The 11,171-nt window shown below is 33.4% G+C and overlaps 1 protein-coding gene across 1 annotated transcript; it reads left to right on the forward strand.

Annotated features, from left to right (window-relative positions):
* Window positions 1-6,486: 6,486 nt before the first annotated feature.
* Window positions 6,487-9,891, forward strand: LOC146136365 (uncharacterized). Its single transcript, XM_083395379.1, has one exon. The coding sequence runs from the start codon at window positions 6,506-6,508 to the stop codon at window positions 9,758-9,760; it is 3,255 nt and encodes a 1,084-aa protein (XP_083251505.1). The 5' UTR covers window positions 6,487-6,505; the 3' UTR covers window positions 9,761-9,891.
* The last annotated feature ends 1,280 nt before the right edge of the window (window positions 9,892-11,171 follow it).

Raw genomic sequence — 11,171 nt, forward strand, 5'->3', positions numbered from 1 at the left:
CAGAAGACCGAGTAAAGGGGAACCAAGGGAGACCAGAGAACGTTAGGTCTGGTCTTAGCGAGAGACAGTCGGTCTCTGCGAAGACAGTAGTATTCAGAAGCATATAAGCAGACACAAGAAGAAGGCGATCGATACGACACAGCAGGAATGATCTCTGCCTTTGTAAACGAACCTACACTACAGAGTCACAGTCAGTCACTACAGACGCACTAGCTTATTTGATTGTTATACTACACACGAAGAGCTTATAAGTTACAATCTATATGATTACACATAATGAGAAACGATAATAAGCACATTTTTCATCCGCACGACGATTGTCATCCGCACATGTGCGTACCATCCGGACTTGGACAACTAGATTTATTTTAGCTTTTTAAAATTAGATTAGAATTAAAATTAGATCATTTCAGTTTTTTCAAATTAGACTAGAATTACTGAATTCCTATATTTCCTATAAAAACAAATTTGAAATAGAATTACATTTATTATTCACAATGAATTTAATTTAAATTGCAATTATTCTCATAAGAATGTGAATGCAAGTATTGCTGTTCTGGTGTTATTGCTTTTACCACAGCCTATGCTTTTCAAAAATTACACGAAGTTGTTCCGACTAAAGAGTTTTAATTAAATTTTTTTTTTCGACTGAGATACTAAAAATACCGTTGGACAAAGTAGAAGTTTTTGGTAAAATCGAAATTAGATTAGAACTAGAATTATCACACACATGCGTTTTACAAATTAGATTGTAATTAGACACATTTTGCTCAATTTCATTGACCAAGAAAACAAGAATTATTCAGTTGTACAAGTCTGGTCCATCAAACATCGCACCAAAGAGTTTTTATTCCCACGGGTTGAACAGCAATGACAAAAAAATTTACTATTCAGTTACGCTTGAATGACCGTGACCTTATAAAAATGCCGGGACCGATGTAAACTTTTTTCATTTAAAATAAAAACGCCATTTTATTAAAATGACTTGTTCTCCATATTTTAATAACAATTATAAGAATATAAAACAATGGGTGGCGCTGGTCTAGAATCCTACCACAACGCGCATTATTTGGGTTAGGGTGCGGGTTTGGGTTAAGGTGGGTCAAGTATTAAATTAAATAAAGAATATAATAATACTTGACCCACCCACACCCAAACGCTAACCCGCAACCTAACTCAATTTTGCGCGTTGATTTCATAACTGTGGTAGGATTCTAGACCAGCGCCCAATGGGTTACATGACCGGTTGAATTGACAATAAATGACCCTGGCGGTCATTTTGAAATGGAAGATGCTATAGCTGCATGCACACTTGTCTTCCCTTTTGTTAGAAAGTCATAAATATTTAAGAATAAATATATTAATAATACTTGACCCACTCAACGCTTAACTCGCACCCTAACTCAAATATTGTGAATATAAAACCCAGGACGAAAATGTTCTAGACCAGCGCCTGGAAGAATGAGTAAGGACAAGGTCCAGAACTTTGAAATTCGATGCACTTACAGGGAATTAGTTTCCGATGGAGTAGTACTGTATTGCATTAAGCCTTACATAAAAAATCGAATTTAACATTAGATCTTATCTTTTTACATCCTAGTGGTGCAAATAGCTCGTTTATTTCAAAGTTTTAAAACGCCGAACTTCTATGCCTTTTGAGCTAGTTGTTTTTGTTGGCTACTCTATAGAAAAATAAAATGTAACACAAATTCGTTGTTGATAATTTTCCTAGACAATGTTTAAAGAAAGAGGTGTTCACTTGGACACCAAAGTACTTCAAATTGACACACAATCACTAACGGATGAAACTTGTTAGCTTACTCAGTTATTGCTATTTGCCCAGCTTGACCGGGTACCAAACTTAAGTTTTGAAGAACTGTCCCTGTCTGCCTTGTGTGGCAGGTGCACACCTGATAATTTTTATATAATTTATGTGCACACCTCAATTAGTATATTGCAAACCTTAATTTTAAATAAAGACTAAATTTTCTAAACCAGGAGACAGCTGACTCGATGAACCTTACGGTCTTTCGCTGTCTCCTGGAAACGTCAAATATTTCAAAACATTGTGATTTCGGCGATTCTCGTTTTTTGTTTTTGTTTTTTGACGTTCCAAATAAAATATTATCCTATCCTATGTGGTACTTTTTTAACCTGTAGTGGATAAGAAATATGATTTGCTCACTTCGTGTGACAAACATTTTTGGCCTAAATTCTTTGTCTTTGTTCTTGGGCGCTCCCTTAAACTTTAACGATGTGTTCCCCTTAGGAATGTATCAACCTTGCCATGTTTAGGCGATTAACTAGGCTACGAACAAGTGAATTGGTTAACGAACAATTGTGGCGAAGGGGTCATATTTTTTGACAGGAACAGATACATGCATAAACATAAGGATGATAAAGTACAACCTGGGGTCGGGGGTGCACATGTTGGCTTTCTAATGGTGTTACATAAATATATTTTCTGGCGAACTTGTGTGCAAACATACAGCTCAAAACCAGATTGAAAAGCTTGAAAAAATTCTTCTGTTAAATCGAGAGAAATTTTTAATATTTATTTATTGCCCAAAAATAATGATATTTATAAGCTAACTACTGGCGATGCCTTTGTTGGCGAAATATATATGTATATATATATATATATATATATATATATATATATCTTTTAGGATAGATCTGGGTCATTCCATTGCTACTGGTACAGTGGTGGCACCCTATGTCATAGATTTTTTTTAAATTTTATATGTATAATCTCCCTGCAATTCTATGAAAAGTGATACCAATTTTACCGAAATTGGTCAAGTACTTTTTGAGATATCAGCGACTGAAAATTGGCCCTTTTTAGGCTTTTTCGTGATCGCTCATGCGTAAAATTTAAGTGCATATTTTGTTTGACTTATTATGAAGGTGTTTTAAATGGTAACTAAAAAATTCCAATGCATATCAGTTCTTCAAAGTAAGCAGATTCTAAAAAAATATATTGTTGTTTGTTTTTGTATCACTACAGGCCACCAAGTGGCTAGTTTCACACATGACTATTTGTGATCAGTCATGCATGACAAAACTTTGATCGCTTATAGCGAAAAATACTCTACTTTAATTTTTCTGCAACTTAGCTTAAATGAAAGGTAATTTTGTTGGCTTTCTAGCTTTCAAATATGAAGTGGGATATTTGAGTAGAAATTACAAAATTTCATTGTTTTGTAATAGATTGCGAAAAAGCTTTATGATGCACTATTATAATGTATAATTATGAAATGTGAATGTCTGGTGCTTCCAAGAAGTCGAAAAACTTATAGAAGTCTGCAAGGAACAGCAATGCACACTAGAAGCCAATACATAGACCAATAATTTTAATCAATGTATGGCAAAATTGCTATTAATTGTAATGTTTTGCGACTGAAAACTTTATGCACAGTCAGCGCACAATACTACTTATACTAACACAGAGGAGGATTCTATACGATGACAAAGAGAAAGATACTATACGATGTTAAGTACAAGTATATATGTATATTGGAAGACATCTCATATTCAAGTAACAGACTACCAAGAGCTTAAATCTTTAGCAATGTTATTGCAAAGCACTGCCCCTCATTCAGTTACACCAGGGGCAGGAACCTTTTTAACTAAGGGAGCCATAATAGTCAAATATTCTTTTGTGTTTTCATGAGAGCGACAAACATCTAGCTATATGTTGGCAAAAACTAATAAATTGTGCAAGGCCATTTATTTTTGTTCTCATTTTAAGGACAGAACATAATGTGCATTAAATTTAATTAGTTAGGTTTGCACAAATTTGATTACGGAGTTCGGTTAAAAGAATTGGGCCTTTCGAATATAAAGAGATTCGCTAGAAGAAGGAAAAAAATTTGCTACTATTGGTAATGAAAAGAAAATATACAGTTAGGAAAGCGGTTGTGGCCGCTTGCAATTTTATTCAAATCATGCTGAGAAATGATAGCTTACATTTATCTGCAAGCAAGATTCTTTTATCAAAAGAGCCATATGGCCTTACCAAAAGAACCATACATAACTCAGGTTTCCGACCCCTGAGTTCACAATATTAACTGTACAGTATGTTCTAAACAGCCATTATTACTAAGTACTAATTAATAATACATCTAAAGATCTAACACTCATTAAGGTTGAGATTTCAAATCAGGACAGAAACTAGCTGCAATTCATACTCCCTCAAGTTACAAAATCTTATAAAGATGTGTGGGACCAGTCACACCACTTTTTTAAAATCAGGCTTCCATCAGACTTGGAGATGTGGTATTGTCCTCTTAATGTTAACAAAACATGACATGCAATGTGGCACAAAACATGATCAAATGGAAAAAAGTATTGGTCCTGCTTTTGAGGCCAGTAATATGTGTTTTTGTTGCCAAACTTTTTCAACTATTAGTTTTGAAGTGATCCGAAGGACATGAAATCAGTTTCTTCCCATTTGCAAGATAGGTTTTAGTCTGGACCGACTTTAAAAGGTACTATACTCCACTATTTGAACCACTGAATGAAGGAGTTATACAACATAAGGACAAGTTGTGACCTTGAATTTGCTGCGCAATCTAAAATTTGGTAAAGCACTACACCACCTTAAATGCCAATGCTTTCTCCTGTTGCTTATGTTGCACAAGTTTGTATATGAGCATGACTGGTACATAGGCTGCATAGTCTCTATTGCTAAAGATGATGGTATATATGTCAAGTTGTTACTGCATGCATCCAAAAAGACCTGCTCAATCATATTACTGGCCTCAAAGGCAAGACCAATATTTTTTCCATTGGCCATGTTTTGTGCCAGATTGCATGTCATGTTTTGTTAACATCAAGAGGACAATATCAAATCTCCAAGTCTGATGGAAGCCTGTTTTTGGAAAAGTGGTGTGACTGGTCTCACACATCTTTATAAGTTTTTGTAACTTGAAGCAGAGTGAATTGCAGCTAGTTTCAGTCATGATTTATAATCAAACCAAAGTTTATTTCCATCAAATTTTCAACCTTAATAAGTGATAGATCTTTAGATGTATTATTAGTTAGTAATAAGGGTTACTTGGAACATACGGTGCAGTTATTATTGTGTAACTGAAGGAAGGGCGGTGCTTTGTAATAACATTGCGAAAGATTTAAGCTCTTGGTAGTCTGTTACTTGAATATGAGATGTCTTCCAATATACATATATACTTGTACTTAACATCGTATAGTATCTTTCTCTTTGTCATCGTATAGAATCCTCCTCTGTTAGTATAAGTAGTATTGTGCGCTGATTGTGCATAAAGTTTTCAGTCGCAAATCATTAAAATTATTGGCAATTTTCGCCATACATTGATTGAAATTATTGGTCTATGTATTGGCTTCTAGTGTGCATTGCTGTACCAGCAGACTTCTATAAGTTTTTTTGACTTCCTGGAAGCACCAGACAATCACATTTCATAATTATACATTATAATAGTGCGACATAAAGCTTTTTCGCAAACTATTACAAAGCAATGAAATTTTGTAATTTCTACTTAAATATCCCACTTCATATTTGGAGGGTAGAAAGCCAACAAAATTACCTTTCATTTAAGCTAAGTTGCAGAAAAATTGAAGTAGAGTATTTTTCGCTATAACCGTTCAAAGTTTTGTCATGCATGACTGATCACAAATAGTCATGTGTGAAATTAGCCACTTGGTGGCCTGTAGTGATACAAAAACAAACAACAATATATCTTTTTAGAATCTGCTTACTTCGGAGAACTGATATGCATTGGAATTTTTAAGTTACCATTTAAAACACCTTCACAATAGGTCAAACAAAATTTTCAGTTAAATTTTATGCATGAGTGATCATGAAAAAGCCTAAAAAGGGCCAATTTTCAGTCGCTGATATCTCAAAAAGTACTTGACCAATTTCGGTAAAATTGGTATCACTTTTCATAGAATTGCAGGGAGATTCTACAAATAAAATTTAAAAAAAATCTATGACATAGGGTGCCACCACTGTACCAGTAGGAATGGAATGACCCATCTGTTAATAGTGTCTGACCTGAATTTCTAGCTTTGTGGGTATTTTGCTGTTACTGATCAGGAATTAAGGTTGTGTGCATTTTTTCTGTGATTAACCCTTTATTATAAATCATGGGAGAAATGCAAACCTGAGAGATTAAATTTAATAATAGTTGACCCAGCTGAACATAAACGCTAAAAAAATATATCGTTTTACAATAAAAAGAGTTTCCTAATTTTTAAACTTGTGAATTTGTCATTTGCCCATATATTTAACTTAATTCATTTGGGATTAGGTGACTTAATGTAAGCGATAAATAGAACATTTTTTGTTGTCATGCACACTCAGCACATGTAACTTAGTAGGGGACTTGGTTTAGCTTTTGTTTTACATTTAATTAACAAAGTTAAACACTTATATTAAAGTAATACAGTGTGAATACCATGATTAGGAGATATCTGATAAAGCTTTTCTTATGTTTTAGATTAAATGACAAAAATGTTATAAATAATGGCTGCATCCATTTTAAGAGTAAGATCATTTTATGCAGTATGTATGCAAAGTCAAAATGCCTTTGTAAAATCTTATTATTTGGGGTCTCTGAATTCATCACTTGTATTTTCCAGTATTATTCTCAAAAAGGTTTTTTACAACACTACTTTGCCAGAAACCGCCAAGCATCATCAAGTTTCTGAAAACGACAACACAAATCAACTTAATTATTCCATCAACTATCAAAAAATAAAGAAAGGGTTTGTTAAAAAAGATTTTATATCTGCGAAAATCGAGGATTTAATCAATAAGGACAATTTAACTTCTGAAAATGCTTGCATTTTATTAACAGCAGTTGCAAATGATGTGTTCTACTATATGCCTTGGAATAAGCAGTTGCTAATTACAAAATTGTTTGAAAATGTTGAAAACAAGACTGTGGAACTATTCAATGCCTATCTAAATGCAATAATTCCTATTAACTTTTCAGTATCAGTTGATGAGATTTTAATTGAAATGGAAAAAGCCAGTTTATCACCAAATGAGATAACTTTCTCTAAACTAATTGGTTTGAGTTGTGTCCAACATGATTTTGAGATGGCCCATAACCTAGCCGAATACATGAAGTCTTCAAATATACCAATCAACTCTGAAGCTTTCTCTTATTTGGCTAAGGGAAAAGTGTTTAATAAAGATCATAAGGGAGCTATTGAAATATTTAATCATTTATTAGACAAAGAGATGACTACTTCCTGGTCAGATGTGGCAAGAATTTCATGTGCCTTCATTGACTGTGGCTTTCTTGATTCAGGTATTGAACTACTTGAAAAATTCAAGAGGTTTGTTGAAGTTAAAATTGATAATCAGTCTTTTTCAAAAGTTCTATCTTCAATAAGCAAGCAAAATTTTGAATCAGCTGCCAATTTTTTCAAAGAGAATAGTAACTTTACCTCATCATTTGATGTAAGTCAAGCTGTCAACGCAATTGACCCAAAACAAAGCAAGATTTTAAAACTAATTTTTGAAAGCACCAAAGCCCACAGTTTACAGTTATCTATATTTTTTTGTCAAAAATATATCCATGATATTTTGCAAACCACAGATAATATTGAAACAGTTAATAAAGAAGTTGCATATTTACAAACAGTTTTTGTAACCGTAGATGTCCATCGCATTGCTCTTGATACAATAATACAATTGAAAAGTAAATTGAAAGAAGAGTTTATTTCAAAAATTTCAGATGACCCAAAAATGCAGCCTTTGCATGACCTAATGGCTTACTGCATAAAAGGTGAAATTACACCAAAAAATCTTGCGGAAAACCTAAATGCTTTATCTGCAACACATTCAAATAATTTTTTTTCTGTACTTGGCGAGTTGTTTAAAACCAGTAAACTGAACTTTACTGATGCAAACAATCTAATGCTTGCCATTTTAGGTGAAATGAAAAACCTTGGATATTCTTGTACTTTTGATAACTTTATTGAGAGCTACAGAAAAACTTCTGATGAGTTACATGATTACTTGGATATGTTTTGGTATTGTTATACTTGTGACCCTGCTTATCAACTTGACATGTATTTAAAGTCAAATAATTGGGAACAGTTTGTATGTGCATTTCAAGAGTCTCCCACAAAGTTGCAAGCTGGTGCATTGAGACAAGTTCAAGCAACCCAAAGCAATGATGTTTTCAATATGGTCATTGGTCTCTTGAAAACGCACAACATTGATATCCCTTGTTCATTTGCAGATGAACTGTTTTGGCACTATGTTAAAACGGGGGAAAAAGAAAAAATAACAGAATTGTTGGAAAATCACAACCTGGACTTTACTTTTAAATTGATTCCCGCTCCATTTATGCAAAACTGGACCCCAGAAATTCAAAACATTATACTTGATAAACTTTCAATAGCACATGAGGAAAACACTGCTGTTTGGGTTCTGTATTTATCTCTTTTAAAAGCTGGACATACAGAAACCGCTGATGCTTTATTAAAAGATTATCAAATAAAGTTAGGTGATAATGAATTATCTATACTTACGACATGTGTTAAAAGCTTATCAAAAGAACATGATTTATTTTTAGTCAAATTGTTTTCTCAAGTAAAGAAAACTTTACCAACACAGAAAGAAATGGTTTTCAACTTTGTTGTTACAATTTTATGTCAAGATAATGCAGCACTTTGTGTAAAACTTTTAGAAAATCCTATAATTGAACATAAACTCAGTCAAGATGTAAGATTCTCACTCATTAAATACTGTGTTGAGTTATCTGTTTTGCCTCCAAGGTGTCTGTTTACTGGTCAAAAGTCCTTCGACTTTTTTAAGCTAGCTCTTGGTGATAAAAAGCAACTGGATGTGCCTAAACTTTTTGCCAGCCTAAATAATTTGAAAAACATTTCCTCCTCTTCATTAATTTTTTTATACCGAATAGCATTTTCTCATATTTTGTTGAATCTTTTTGATGATAACCGTAAAGAATTTCTGAAGAAAATAAAACAACTTGATCCTACTTTTGATATTAACAAACAAAGTAAAATCATAAATAAAAAAATTGAAAATTTCTTACATAAAGATGATATTGACACTGCTGTTAACTTTATAGGTTCTGTGTTCGAACCTGTCAACCCTTCCAATCAACATTTTTGGGAAACTAATTTACAAAAACTAGCAAAAAAAGCTTATGAGTTAAAACGTGGTGATGTTTTTCCAATACTTCAAAGCTTGGCAGATGGATTACATAAAGAGCCTGTTAATGCTTACCATTTTGTTTGGTTGTTGTCAAGCAACATGGTGCAGAAGTTCAATTTAAAAAGTTGTTCAAGGTCTGTTGTTGAAATAATAATTGAAGAAAACAATCGGACTGCTTTGGACAAACTTGCCAGTTATGCTATGACAAACAATGATTTTTTGCTACGTTTATCTGCAAACTTATTAGCTAACGGTCGAAGTGGAAAATTAACAAAAAGTTTGATAAACCACATCTCTTCAATTAAAGGTTATTCCATTGTTAGCAAAATAGCATATTCAAATCACAAAACGCTTGGGTCCCTACAGGGGGCCAATGCTGCTGTACGGTCAACTTTTCCGAGTCTTGTTTTTCAAACATGTCACCTTAATAATATGTTTTTTACAGCTTGTGAAAACCTCCAACCCAACTCAGAAGTAACAGAGTTTTCTAAAAATGAAATTTTGAAAAATTCTCTTTACAACTTAGACCTGTCTGAGAAGCTTCACAATCTTGTAATGCTACAAGCTTCAAGTGGTTCATAAAACAAATTATGTTGCAAAGTATATATATTTTGAATTAATGTTTTAAATTGTTGATACTTAGTTGTGCAGAAAGTATTGTATTTTGTCTGCTTTTGTGTTTTTTTACCAGTAAAACAACATGTGTACTTTGATTATTTGTTTGCATAAGTAATTTAAATTAAAAGACTTGCAAATTGATTGGGATGACCTGACACCTCTTAAATTTTGGATTAATATTGTTCTCCAACTTGGTTAAAGGATGTTTAGTGCAATGACGACCGTAGCTTCGTCTACAAAAATGATGTCAAATAGGAAACCTTAAAATGGGACTAAATTCAAAGTTTAATACACAAAATTTCATTCTTTTTCCCAAAATTTCGCACCAAAGTGTCGTGATCTTTTGAACGTCGTTATAGCTTTTGTATTACAGTAGCACCTGTCCATCTGAAACTTTAACCAAATAAACGAACTGTGTAGTGTTCATAAGGTTACTTTTTGTGACGTTACGTCTATATGTAACTTTGTGACGTAACATTCAAACGTAACTTTCTTACGTCATCTCTGAAAAAAATTGTCATAACCCCCAACCAAACAAAATTCTTAGATCCGCGCCTGATGTACCATACGTTTTGAACCCACAAAATATTTTTGTATTATATATTATAGGCATTTTGTGATTGTATAATTAGTCTTGACAGCTGTTGCGAAAAATAAATTAGGCAAAAAAGTACAAACCACCAACGTTAGGTTTCATTTTTCAAATATGCTGTAAAAGCACCCTGTTCTCTAAATAAGGTGGATGAATTTTCAGGACTGACTGATTTTAGGAAGTATAGGCCAATTATAAACGCTCCTTTCTCTATTGCCTACGTAGGATATTTGCTGATGTTGTCAATTGTCGATACATTAATATATTTCGAGATTATGCCACCGAAATATCACCCGATCCGTTAGAAATTAGTGAATTTCTAAGCAAAAAAATCTTCGACAAATAGGGCATCGAAATGCAGAAAAGTCTGAGGTCGTGACAATGCGTTAATTTGCACCTTAACCTCCGGCATAGATAAATTGAAAATATTCGCTGAAAATTCACAAAAGATACCAAAAATGTGAGATATAATTAATAAGACTTGACCCACCTAAACCCTAACGCTAACCCCCCAAAAATTTGCGTTAATTTAATAATTATTGGAACACTACGAAAAAAGCCCAAATTCGGATGGACATAAGATGGTGGTTTCTCGTCCATTGTATGTAGGATTGTTGCGTCACAAATTTAGGTGTTGGTACCAGAAACGTTTATAATTATTAAATTAACGCACATTAATTGGGTTAGGGTGCTGGACAGGGACGTGCAGTCAGGGGAGGCAGGTGGGGCCGTTTGATTTTATTCTTTTATTTCTGTTGCGTTATTCATATCGAGCGTTCGCCC

The sequence above is a fragment of the Ascidiella aspersa genome, chromosome 8, assembly GCF_963924565.1.
Source record: "Ascidiella aspersa chromosome 8, kaAscAspe10.2, whole genome shotgun sequence".
Lineage (NCBI taxonomy): Eukaryota > Metazoa > Chordata > Ascidiacea > Phlebobranchia > Ascidiidae > Ascidiella > Ascidiella aspersa.